The 13,563-nt window shown below is 43.6% G+C and overlaps 2 protein-coding genes across 2 annotated transcripts; both read right to left on the bottom strand.

The window, feature by feature from the left end:
• Window positions 1-1,676: 1,676 nt before the first annotated feature.
• Window positions 1,677-8,395, bottom strand: LOC112895926 (katanin p60 ATPase-containing subunit A-like 2). The gene is made up of 12 exons (XM_025963930.1): window positions 8,177-8,395; window positions 7,895-8,068; window positions 7,730-7,776; window positions 6,975-7,040; window positions 6,756-6,863; window positions 5,971-6,037; window positions 5,231-5,315; window positions 4,241-4,401; window positions 3,230-3,331; window positions 2,483-2,705; window positions 2,010-2,145; window positions 1,677-1,916 (listed from the first exon to the last, which is right to left on the bottom strand). The coding sequence occupies exons 1-11, from the start codon at window positions 8,216-8,218 to the stop codon at window positions 2,012-2,014; spliced, it is 1,209 nt and encodes a 402-aa protein (XP_025819715.1). The 5' UTR covers window positions 8,219-8,395; the 3' UTR covers window positions 1,677-1,916; window positions 2,010-2,011.
• A 1,529-nt stretch (window positions 8,396-9,924) lies between these two features.
• LOC112895212 (ubiquitin-conjugating enzyme E2 36) lies at window positions 9,925-12,668 on the bottom strand. The gene is made up of 8 exons (XM_025963142.1): window positions 12,444-12,668; window positions 12,297-12,324; window positions 12,093-12,179; window positions 11,206-11,264; window positions 10,847-10,888; window positions 10,697-10,770; window positions 10,367-10,464; window positions 9,925-10,276 (listed from the first exon to the last, which is right to left on the bottom strand). The coding sequence occupies exons 1-8, from the start codon at window positions 12,477-12,479 to the stop codon at window positions 10,239-10,241; spliced, it is 462 nt and encodes a 153-aa protein (XP_025818927.1). The 5' UTR covers window positions 12,480-12,668; the 3' UTR covers window positions 9,925-10,238.
• Between the last annotated feature and the right edge of the window lie 895 nt (window positions 12,669-13,563).

The raw sequence follows: 13,563 nt of genomic DNA, 5'->3' as shown, positions 1-13,563 counted from the left end.
TGAGCCACTTGATTAACGATACAGATACACCGAGATTGACAGATTGTATAACAAGCAGCGTCGAGTTGGTTACTTGAGCCCTCTTTGTAGGGCTTCTTGAGCAGCTTCTCCAACAGCTTCACCAGAAGCTGTACCATCGCGACATTGCACTGCAACCACGGAGCCCAAAAAACTAGCTCCCCGCGGCTCCCTCCGCGACCCCGCACAATTCGATAGAAAAAACCCCTATATTTGACCGCAATTACGGCCAAATTGCCACCGCCGCCCCCCAACCGGTACAGGACATCACATGCTCGCGTTCTCCCCACTCTCTGCTGTCATCCTCTCGAGCCTCTCAGGAAGCGGCGGAGGCGGGACATGGCTGACCGGCGGCTGCGTCGGAGGCCGGAAACGACATCAGGATGCCACAAATCGGCGGATCCGGCGCCGCGGCCCGCCAGGAGCCGCGGCTAGAGACACCTAAGCCCCGACCTGCGCGGGTGCAAGGTCGCGGGCAGCACGGCCGCGGCCGCGTGGCCTGGCAGTGGCAGCGCGCCTGGACCTGCGGCTGGGGACGGCGACCTTGGAGCCGGCGAGCTTGGCGCAACAAGCTAACGGGCGGCGGCAAGCACAGATCGACCATGGCTAGAATTGAGCTCGGATTGGGGCGGTCAGTCTCACGGAGGAGCAGCGGAAGGATAAGGACGGGTAGTGGTGGGGCCCACATAAATAAATAAGAGAAAAATGAATTAGTCACTGTCTAATTAGTGGTTAAGTATAACAATGTTTGCTTATGCCCCGTTCATAAAAAATAGCAGATGCTATTAGCTCATATTTTTTTTCAGTTTAAATGGCGTATAAAACTAAGTCATATGGTTAGGGGTATATTGGATATTTCTCTTCTCCCATCCATCCACGAAAAATACGAGAAGCCATTATACCAAACACATTTCAAAATAACTTCGACTCCATTAAAAAGCCGCTCCACGTAGAAGCCGGTGCCGGGGCCGTTTAGAAAGGCGGGGCCTTGGTTTGGCGGTTTGGCCTGCCTGCTCCATGATCTGACATATGAACGGGGGATGTGTCTTAATCAATGTAAATCTGCAATGTGATTGCCTTTACATCCGAGAACTCGAGTAAGTGCTAAGCGTTACGGACTGTGACATCTGAGCTCGTCGTCTTCGATTTTTCAGCATACACCCGTTGTGCTCCATGCTTCGCGAATGTGTGGTGCTAAGAATAAACTGAGGACCTAACTCGCGTCAAGTTGTGGCCAGGCTGAGCGCGACCGATTCGGCGTTGAGACCGAACACTTGTTCAGTGGGACGAATGGTTGAAGGAAAAGGAGCTCAAAGATTCCTGGGAAGAAGGTTGTGAGCTACAGCCACTATATGCTGATCAATCAAGATTGGTAAGCAAGAACGCCAGCATTTACCATGCATCGGCTGGTTGATGTATACTAGTATAATTCTACTGTGTTTCTGGTAATCTGAACAGAACAGCATCTGCAAGGAAGTAATATGAATTACAGGTGATGAACCAAAGGCATATTTGCACTCACAATTCTGGGTTTCTGGCACCTCGCTAGAAATATTAGGCCGTGAAAGAGACTAATGGATTGGCTTTCTGAATAGCAGGTGTTCAAGCTGCGCAGTGGAAGGAACCCAAGCAATGGATCATAAAACAGGAATTAAGAATAGTGCGGGAGAAATAGGTAAAACGAGCCAAATGTAGGTAGCACCCTAGTTTCTGCTTATTCCAGGTGGGGCTAAATTACCCAAGAGCTTATTACTCATCAAATGAATGATAATGTACAGGATACAAGCATAAGCAGTGTGTTTACAAGGATACCTTCATCTCAACGATGGAAACTCAACCTTGATATAACAGCCCATGCACGAGTAACATACTGAGTACAAATATCTTACAACAGACTCCTGCAAAGAAAGGAATGCTACAAACGCTTAGGGAGTAGTTCAATGAACACCTAAGGAATCGTGACATAAACACTCTCTGGTCGTACAGCTCACCTTCAGCCATGGACATGGCTGCCATAATCTTGGTTGAACTTTTCATATCTGTGTGCATGAAGATGAGCAGACGGCCTTGTATTCCTTAAAGCAAGTTCAATATCTTCTGCTGTTACCGGACCGACTTCAGGCAACTCTGCAACAGTTCCACCCCAAAAGAAGCGGTAAACTTCCACTGACTTTATAATAGAAAGATTAGCAATTTACTGATAATTTACTTTTAATTAACATGCATAGTAGGGTACTATCACTGTATAAATTCATATTTTTGTGATCTGTGGCACTGCTTATTTTCTATTCTGCAAGCACTAGGTGCAACAAATACAGCCATACAGGTAAACTTTTCCTAGAAATTGAAGAGAAGTAGGCAACAAAGAGCAATTAGTCTTCAGTTGGTGGTGAGTAGGGTCATTTGTTACACACAGAGTTGCTTAAAAGAAGTAAGGAAACACTGTTACGGGCAGGTCACATACCATCCTCAGGGACCTCTTCTTGGTTGCGTTCGAGAACTGTCATTAACCGTCTTAGGGGCTGCATTGCTGCCTCCTTGCACACAAGGCGAATATCAGAGCCAGAATATCCTTCAGTTTTCTCCACAAGAACCTCATAGGGAATCTCCATTCTGCCAGGAGCAGATGGCAGGAGCTCTTCAAACATAGCATGTCTAGCATCTGGCTCTGGCAATGGCACAAGAATCTGATTGACAGTTAGGGAAAAATGTTCCTTCAGATTTTACATGCAGCTTGAGCTTTGACATAAGCATTCTGGTGGCTGCTGAGTATTACAGTTTCTCTAGATCGCGACCAAACAAACATTGTTTAGAATGGTGCCAAAAGAATCGGTTGTATCAGAAGTTGCAAAGATAACTGAATAATTGGAAAAGGAGTATAAGCAGTCCGTTATTCAAGACTGCTAACTTTGGATAACAAAACGATTTAAGATGGAGGGCATTATACAATTATGCTAGTGGTCATTGGTATATTGTAAAAGTGCATGATTATCTGGCCATGAAGGCTTGTCAGACAAGGCAAAGTTTTCTGGAAAAAGGAAAAAAAAAGACGAGAGATTTGACTTCCTGCAGTTCAGTGTAAATAGTTATACTCCCAAATAAGAAATTAAATAGCTATCACACATTCAGAAAACTATAGGAAAACATGTGGTGTATGCACATTTGCAAATCAACTAACATCTGAAATACAAGATTGTTTAGAAAAGGATACACGCTTCTCCAGCCGACGCAGCATCGCTGCATCCAACTCCCATGGTAAATTTGTAGCTGCTAGAACAAAGACAAGCTCATCTGTCTTAGTCAACCCGTCCATCTGCAGCAAAAAATCAAAATTTAATGAAACAGCTCGTTCTCAGAATTAAAGAAAAAGAAAAAATCAAAACAAAGACAAGCTCATCTGTCTTAGCCAACCCGTACATCTACAGCAAAAAATCAAAATGTAATGAAACAGCTTGTTCTCGGAATTAAAGAAGTTAAAGAAAATCAAGGTATTTGAGCATGTCGATTTTCCAAAGTTTGCAGATGCTAGATGATCATCATGTGTTAGGTAGTCTTTATTTTCCAGATTTTGTAGCTTCCATAAGTTATTGGTCCGTCTACTCTGAATTCGTGTTTTGAGGGCTGTGGGCACTCGATTTTTGTGGCCACTAGATCTTAATCCAACGGTGCATGTTCATCTTCCACCTCTAACCTTTCTTCTTTCCCAACTCATTCCTCCATGGTGCTGAGCTGATCTCACCATCGAGCACATGATGCCCCCACCCCAGCCACCACACCTGTCTCCGGTGGCTCTTGACCGCTGCCACCCAGCACAGCGCTAACCTGGCTTGCTGTGATGCCCCGGCCCAGGCACTGCACAACCGGTACTCCATTACTGCCAGCAGCTGGCGGCATCAACTGGGCCACCCTGCCACCACGGCCTTCCTCTAAGGTCACATCTCCAGTGAAAATCACACCCCCAAAACCCCTAACCCCTTACCTCGCTGGACCATTGCCGGAGTTGAGTAAGATGAAAGCAGCTTCAATTGCAGTGCAAATCACACGCACATGGCTTGAGTCAAGCACAAATTTGACGCCCTAGAATTCTGGTGTTGAGGAGCCCCAAAACACTTAGTTGTTGATTACCTTTCCTCTAAAGTTATTGCTTGTAACCAATTTATGGTTGAGAAGATCGCATATTTCTCAATGGAAGATGAATGATTATACCATTCAAGAAAGCTACCTGTATTAATAGCTCAGTTTTCAATCGCCGGCTAGCTTCATGTTCACTACGAGCTTCACCACGTTGACTAATAATAGCATCAATCTCATCAAGGAAAATGGTAGATGGTGCATGATGCCTTGCAAGCTCAAATAATACTTTGACTAGTTTCTCCGAGTCACCTGCACCACTCTTAACTATTAGAATAAGAATAACATTTCTGGAAATGAGGTCAGAAAAGAATACTACATGTATATTCTCCATGATGTGAATGTGAAGCGTGGAAGTAATAATATCATAAAGATTACAGACTCTGTATATTCTCTGTATAAGCATGGTAGCATGTGATGCAACGAGGAAGTCAGTGACAACAATGCCCATGAAAGACTAAAGTGCCACATAATGCAACAATTAAGAACCGATAGGTTGCAGAAGATGGTATAAATACATGCCAGTGAACATGAAGTGTTGTTATTTGAAGGCAAAGGGGTACATGTTAGCAGCTCTAGAGAAAGTTATATGGACATTATGATAATTAAGAGCAGGTCTCACAAGTGGGCAGCACGGGAGGCCCTAAGCATTGCTGCATTGGCAATTGGCATGCAATACATGCATACAGCAGCAGGGAAATATACAAACAAGAAAGAAAGGGAAACATAGCAACAGTTATCTGTCTCCTGGTTGCATACTGAACTAATGTTGAGAAAAATCAATCCAGTTACAATTTATGATCAAGTTTCAGCTCCATAATTATGCATAAAACAACTTCTACATTTCATGGAAGGATTAAACTTCAAAAGTTATGTAACTTTGAGCAGACCTAAATATTTCTGTCAAAGAAATGTCCATAGAACAGGGGAAAAGGTCACAGCTTTAGCAAATTTGCAGCAACAATATGGAGCAATAGAAGAAATACATAAGCTATTGCCGCCAACATGGAACACATAAATCAATGCATGCTCATGAACCATTAAAAACATTTCAAGAAATAAACAAAAGATAGTGACATACCACGCCACTTGCTCACAATTGACGAGGCAGAAATATTGAAAAAGGTAGTTTTGCATTCAGTAGCCACAGCTTTTGCTAGCATCGTCTGAAATGAAATAAGTTGCGGTTAATAATAACAATTGGATTTGGCAATGATCAGCAGTTGGCAGAGACAGGATATAGCATCACAGATAACATACATAATGGCAGAAATAGTACAAAGGATGAGGATACAGCTGAAACAAACCAGTGTATAGACAATTGATGTTAACAAGTGACATTATCCATTGTTTTTCAATGATTCAGTATAACTAAATTCAAAAACAATACTGAGAGAAAAGAAACAGATTATCTGTAACTTATTCCAAGCAACAGCTCTAGGTGTAACGAAGCTTGATTTTAGCCACCAAAATAAAGGTAGCTTGATTCTCTATCATCTTTGATAGTTATCTGCTTAGCTATATCCCAGTAGACCATACCAGAGAACTTTTGTAACTCGGTAATTCAATTATGTCAGATACTTGAATTGTTTACTCAGCTACTGTAGTTCCATGATGAAAAGTTCATAGTGTTATTTGTTTTGGAAAGGGGGAAATTGAGCAGCATGGACGGCAGAAGTATCTCTTTAGCAAAACATTGAAAAACATTGCAGGCTTATAAACTTATAGATATATACAAAAACACTTAAAACAATAGAAATATCATATATCTGTTAAAAAAGAACGAGGCAAAAAATACACAGATTTTTGTGAAGTGCAAACCTTTCCTGTTCCTGGTGGACCAAACAGTAATATACCTTTCCAAGGTGATAATAGGCCTGTGAAGTACCTGAGATTGAAATGCAAGTTAGAACACAAGAAGTGTTTCAATAGTATATCAGGATATGAGCTAACTTTAGTTATATCAGATGAATCTGATTAATAAACAGAGAAAAATATATCCCATAGGACACCACATGATTGAAAAAAGTTGGGCATACAAAAGAATTTCTTAAGACCACAACTTATATAATTTTTACATCTGTCCTCCAAACCTTCGGGGCGATAAACACTCCTTTCAATAGCAGATGAATATTACTGTGGCATTGTTTAAACATTTACTCTAATAAAGATGAATATAGCTTACAAATCGTCCCTTATTTTGTATCCAGTAATTGAACTGGCAAAGTAAGAAATTAAATAACTGATTACCCAATTGCAATACATTGCTTGACAGAGTTGACCTTTTGAATCAGTAGAATTGGAAAGCCAATGTGAAAAGTATACAAATACAAATTTATAAAGCAAACCTTCTGAGACATGAATATCATAAACGTATAGAAATACAAATATCGTGTTTAGGATATGTTATGAAAGTAAGAAAGTATCTTTATAGAAGTGCTTTGCGTAGCTTTGCTGCTTAAGTATAGTCAAACACATGCTCAAATGCAAAGGAAAAAAAAGCATCTACTTGGAACTGCAGGACATGTGAGTCTTTCATTTCATCAAATATTTTCTAGGCTGTAGAATTACAGCCTACAATATATTTCGTTGAGAAACAAGCCTACTTGGGATATTTAATGGGCATGACAACTGCTTCTTTGAGGAGCCGCTTTGCATTCTCCAGACCTTTTATGCTTTCCCACTTGACATCTGGGCTCCCACGAATTATATCCCTGTAGGCATTGGACAAGGAAGCTATAGTAAGTTAGTAACAACAGTCCAAAATACATTTCAGTGCCATATGAATAATGTCCTGTACAGATTTTTTGACACAATGTTATTACCTCAACAATGACTCAGCTAAATTACGCATTTCTGCAGATTCAAATGAAGGAAGTAGAGGTTTCACCCTGCAACCATCATATATCCTGTTACCACACGTGTATTACAAGAAAAGGAACACACTTATGCATGGCACGTGAAATACATAGTCCTGGAGGGTTGTGTTTCCAGACAAAATAATAGACCAATGCTTAAAGATTAACAATCGGATCAAGTAAAAGAATCCTGCTAGAAAAAATTTCCTGCATGTTGCAAATAAAGTCAGTATTGTTTTGGAATAATCAAACAACTACTTTCCTAATAGTTATTTATCAACTAGTAGCATACTTTAAAGGACCAAAATGATTAGTTGTTTGCTGTAGTTTGAAGCCCAAAATCAGGCACACAATTCATCAGGGCCACTGAGCATAGAAAATCATATGGTTTTCACAATGTAAGCCACACAGAAACTGCTGGTCAATATGCAAAGCATATAAGTCTACGAACACTTCTATCTTACTGGAAACCTGTTATCTCTGGAATTCAGTCAACTGAAGTAGAATGCAGGCTTTCAATTCCATCTTAGCTGGCTACAAATCAAACAAATACTATAATACAGTTTAGAGTGAATTTGGCCACACTAACTGGTTACTAATTGCTGGAGCAGAGTAACATATGGAAACTAGCTAACTTTTGAACATCATTTCTGTAGTTCAGATGAAAAAAATGTGTAGTCAAACTCTTCGTACGATAGACCCAAGCAAGTAGCAGGACTTACGGCGGCCCATCCTCTATAGCCCCATTGAGCACCTCTACCTTCCTCTCCTGCGAATCAAAACCAGGGAAGCAAATAATTGCAGAATTCTCCGAGACGACGAGCCAAAACCATCGTCAACAAACGCAGCAACGCGTAGGGAGCCGCGAGATAGCGAAGCCGACGCACCAGCACCATCCGCTCGAACTGCTCGAATACGGCGAGGTCCGCGCCGCCATTGGCGCGTGGTACGGCGGGGCGGCCGGCCAGGTGGTCGGATCCGCGCAGCGGGGCCCCATCGTCGCCGTCGTCCGCGGGCTCGTGGCGGACGCCGAGGCGCGCCTCGTAGTAGGCCTCGAAGTCCTGCATGCGGGGGAGGCCAACCGATCGCGCCACGGATCTCTCAGCTACATAGCGGGGGAGGAGTGCTACGGGAAGGAAGGGGAGAGCGCGCGGAGGTCAGCGAGTCACCTCGAAGGTCCAGCGCGTGATGGAAGGCTCGCCGTCGGCCATCGAGACCGCGCGCGCGAGGGTGGCGCGGTGCTGCTCCGCCGCCGCACGCGCCCGCCCACGCACGCACGCGCGACGCCACGCCACGCGAGCTCTCCGGAAGCAGCGGGGGTGGAGGAAGAGGAGCTGAGGTGGTGCGGTTGGGCTGAAGGGAATAAAAACAAACAAGCGGCCCGGACAGCGGGGCGGCGATGGAATCTGCGCTGGTCTTTTGCCGTTCCCCCGGACGCACGGGACGACGGGAGGGAAACGGGGGTGCTCCGTTTCGCCGTGACCCCGCTACTCTAACTGACAGCTGGGGCCCAGCGCGCGAGCTCGCGGCTGGGGCCCACGCGTCAGTGGAGATTCAGCAGGGTTTTTGTCTCGTGGTGAGGATAGGGTGGTAGGTCGGCCCGCTTTTCACCGCACTGCTGGCCTCTGCCGCTTTCCGTTTTCAACGTGGCGTCCATTCGGCTCTGGCCTGACGGCTCCGCAACACGGCAACAGTGCTCCTGTAGCTGTTAACCATAGCCATCGGCGCGTATCAGCGAGACAATGACAGCAGGGGCCGGGGCATGAGCTGGCAAGGGAACTGGTGCTGGTAGCCCATACTGTTGCCCAGGGCCCCCAAGGCCCAAGCAATTGCGTATAGCCGGGCATCCGAACTCTAATAATTTCTTCAACATCCATCAGTTCTTAATCATTCTTAATTGAAAATTATATAAAATATATGAGTCTGGTTTTTAAAACTTCTAAGCTAAACTTTTAGGCTCTTTACCCACCGCTAGTTGCAGGATTGAGAGTTGAGAGTGAGACCGCCCCGTGCTGTACCGTGCAGTCTCCGTATAATGACAGCAACACTGCTGCAGATGAAACAAGCCTTCGAAAATTCGCCAGCGAACCAATCATCACCTTTCTCAGTGGCCATGCACTTGACGCCGGGGCAACGAGGAGACAAACAAGAGCGGTGACATGGTCAGGCCGCGTCGCGGTCGCACGACCGGTTACTTACTTCCCGCGCGTTGCTCGCCACATCCGAGCCCAGAAGCGTGGCTTTATCAAGGAGCGCTCCGCTTATTGCTTGCTCGGACAAGCAAAGCAGATCGTTTGCCGTGGTAGTGACTGACGCCCAAACATAATCTCCAGTTCTCCACTCCCATAGGCAAGGGCGCTGCAACGACAGTCGACAGGGAGCCTGTGAAAAGCACTCGAAGTCCATCGTGGTTCGTGGATGCATACAAACTCAGATGAAAGCGAACCGTAGGGTACCACACGGACCAGGGAATCCAACCAACATCCTGCACCAGCGGTGGGAGGAATAGATCGCGGTCGACACGTGCCAAACAAGGAGGTAAATAGGAAAGGAACACGATGATGCGACTCTGGGGGTGACCTTTGAAGCGGCGCGGCATGCTAACAGGCTAACAGGGATTTAGATGGAAAAAAAAACTACCCCACAAGGTCACAGCACTCTAGAATATCATTCAGTTCATACCTGTGGATAACGATCATGGATTTCTAAATCTCAAATCAATATCACTAACTACGAATATATTGGTCAGAACTTTTTTGTTACTGACTGGCGTAATCCCCATGGGTTAAGCTATATCAAAGCATTGTGAAAAACCATATCCTTCCATCAGTTGCAGATAAGGTACAATTCCGCAGAGAATGTGCAAGTTCAACCTAGCTTGAGCAGTGTGGTTTCCCAGATGGCAAGCACATAAACGAGAGGAGCAACAAAAATGCAGCCAAGGTAACAAGCCTCAGTTTCAACAATATGGACAGTTGAGAAACTCCCCTACATGAAGTAACAAATATATTGGAGTAGCGGCAAGTTCTACCACAGATACTGATTAGTCAAAGGTGCCCAAAGGTAAAGGGAACCGACCACAGGTAGGTGTACAACCAAACAATTCCACTGGTAAGTCATTTAGAGACTTCCTTCCATGGCAAATATCTCCAGTCTGTTCTCATCAAGCAAATGGCAATAGATTAGGACTGAAGTATGATGGGTTATTACATCAAGGACAACACTGGGTTGTCATGCACCGCTCGCATACAGGCGAGTCCACTCCTTAGCTGCAAATCCACAAAATATCTTGTTGTCATGGAGGGAATCACAGGGCAATAGAGGCACTACTATAGACTGATTTGTAAACCTCAACTTACCTGTTTCAACAGCTTCTGCCTCATTGGCTTTCCAGTGTTTTGCGATGTTATCGGAGAGAGGGTCATCTGGGTTTGGTGCACTCAGGAGAGCCTGGATACTGAAAGCCAGAACAATGTCAAGAAATTGGTAGCATCCCAATGAATATAAAAGGCATAGGAACTGAACAGTGTTAATAAAGTCAATCTTTTGGTGCAGCAAAGAACAAAAGAGATACAGCTCTACTAGCTAGATTTGGTTAATTAGGTTAAAAGCAGAAACTATGGCGGGGTTTTTTTCCTTCAAAACATGAGGAATGATACACTGACACACGCAGAGACAGATATAGAGACCTCAAAAGAACTGTTCGGATCTGAAGTGCTGGGCTCCATTTGTCCTTGAGAATGTCAAGGCATATCCTACCAAGCTGCAACAGTAAACCCACTGCTAAATAACCATTCATAGAAAGGAAAATGGCAATGCAAAGCAAACTGCATGCCTACCTTGTCAATGTTGGGATGATAAATCTTGGTCAGAAACCTAACCTGCAACAGCACACAAGCAAAAATAAGTGCTCACTGAGACTATGACACTGCAACAGCAATTGAGTGGACACTGAGGACAAGGGTAGAAAATAGCTCATCCTTCCAACAGAAGACATGCTTAATCCAAATAACTACTGAGTCAGAATCAGCTAAGATATCTTCGCAATGGTCAAACACAAGGAGACATGTAGTTAACCTAGCACCACATATCATATCATAGCTTATTTGTATAAAAAACTGAAGTTACGGACAAACACGGTTAGCTAAATAGTATAGAGCACAAAACTCTATAGACATTAAGAAGATTTCGTGGTTACCTTTGGGGCAGCCATTGGATATTCCTCAGGTAAAAAGAGCTCAAGCTTAAAAACTCCACCTAACAAATTGATAAGCAAAAGTAATGATATAGTGGAAACTAAATGAATATGAATAAGGAAACCAAATAAGTACAAAATAATATGCTAAACACTTAATAACAGAAAATGGTCTTCCAATTACAAATATTACTAGTACAGCAAGAGTATTGTGGTTCTTACTATAATGCGCCACGAGCAAAACACAGAAGTCCGCTAAGCAAGATAAAAAGTGAGCTCCCACTTATACATTCCAGACATTCCCTACCACTTAAAAATGGAAACCAACTAGTAACTTCCTTTCCTCCTAGCAAATAAGATGTCTTACAATTGATAGGGCAAGGGGGGAATGATCACACACATTGATAGAGTAATGGGATCATGAAAGAAACAAAGTTTATTATTGCATATTCATCGTAATAAAAATAGCTCCATGGACAAGTTATAATCTAGGAAGTCAGAAATGAATTTTGTTTCCCCACAAAAATAGAGCAAATGCCCACAAAAACACAAGTTAACAGTAACTGCCACATATTATATTGGTGTAAACATTACTAAAATTACCTGCACCTTTTAACACCATTAATAGAATACTAAAAAGGAAAGATGGTACCCATCAATAATAATACTCTGCCTGAGAAACTAAAAATTGAGAGGCTAAAGTCACCAGCCGACCAAACAATACAAGCTTACCTACGTGTGCATAAACTAAAGCAAATAATTCAGAATTCACCCCATTTCTAGTCGCATCTTTAGAACAGAATCGTCCCAATTCGGAGAGCGTTATCTAGAAGCACTCTACGCCACGCAACATAAAAGGGGCGTCCAAATTCCAGATTAGAAGTTCGCACCTTCATAGGGTGACTGCGCCGGGCCAAGTATCATGACGTTGAAGTAGCGCATGTTCTCCTCCGAGGGCGACGCGCTGATCCCCGGCGCTGCACGCACGAACAAACCAAGCCAAATCAATTCAACAAACAGAAACCAAACCCGCCCTCAAATAACGAAAACCTTGCCGAAATCCGCCGAGACCGCGTGGCAGAAAGCACCCGCACCTGGCTCGCTGAGCAGCCGCTGCGTCTCCTGCACAGATCCAACCGCACGGCGCACGGAAAGTGGTCAGCCAGAACAAGCGAGAGCGCAACGAATCGGATCAGAGGCGGAGAGAGATCTGCGCCGGGGCGATCAGATCGGACACGCACCTTGATGATCCGGCGCGGGAGGTTGCTGTTGGCCATCGGATCGGGGCCGGGGCGCGGGCTTCCTCTGCGAAGTTGCGGCGCCGCTGGTGCCTTGAGGATCGCGCGGAGGAGGAAGAGGAGGAGCAGCAGCAGCAGTCGGTCGGGGGTGTGGGGAACGGCGGGTTGGGGCGTTGGGCGCTCGCTATTGTACGCGGACGCGGCTTTTGCTGTAGTGGTCTACCTGCGCGGCTGCGCAGCCGCAGAGAACAGTAGTGCTTGGGTTTTATCTCAGCCCTGTGATAGAATCTTTGACGGTTGTGATTAATCGTTGCTTTTTTGCTTTTTTTCATGAGTGGCGTTACTTTAGGTAAAGTGAAGACCCGCGCAAATGCTTAATAAATTGGATAAATCTCATATAAATCAACTTAAATACTCTAACAGTATTTATTATTCACCTAGTAACAAGTGAATGTTACCATTTCTATTTTGCTTCATGCATAGTTATGTTAAACTTGAGCTCTATTTATGATCATAATATCATAATTGTATTGTTAGAAGATATGATATACTTATGGTTCCTATGGATGAATCTCCTAGCGTAACTTCCCTTATTTCTTTTTATAGTTTCTTGCTTGAAGCATGTTTTTTTATTGACATGATAGTATTATACTATCTTCCTAATATTTCTATTACAAGCAGTAATTAAATTTTGCATAGCTGGAAACATCATGCTTAACTTGTGTTGTAATTTTTCACTAATTATAAACCACGCAGAGAACAGTAGTGCTTGGGTTTTATCTCAACCCTGTGATAGAATCTTTGACGGTTGTGATTAATCGTTGCTTTTTTGCTTTTTTCATGAGTGGCGTTACTTTAGGTAAAGTGGAGACCCGCACAAATTCTTAATAAATTGGATAAATCTCATATAAATCAACTTAAATACTCTAACAGTATTTATTATTCACCTAGTAACAAGTGAATGTTTCCATTTCTATTTTGCTTCATGCATAGTTATGTTAAACTTGAGCTCTATTTATGATCATAATATCATAATTGTATTGTTAGAAGATATGATACTTATGGTTCCTATGAATGAATCTCCTAGCGTAACTTCCCTTATTTCTTTTTATAGTTTCTTGCT

Source organism: Panicum hallii, chromosome 5, assembly GCF_002211085.1.
Source record: "Panicum hallii strain FIL2 chromosome 5, PHallii_v3.1, whole genome shotgun sequence".
Lineage (NCBI taxonomy): Eukaryota > Viridiplantae > Streptophyta > Magnoliopsida > Poales > Poaceae > Panicum > Panicum hallii.
The sequence above is the reverse complement of the archived record's forward strand: the minus strand, read 5'-3'. Positions and strand labels throughout refer to the sequence as shown.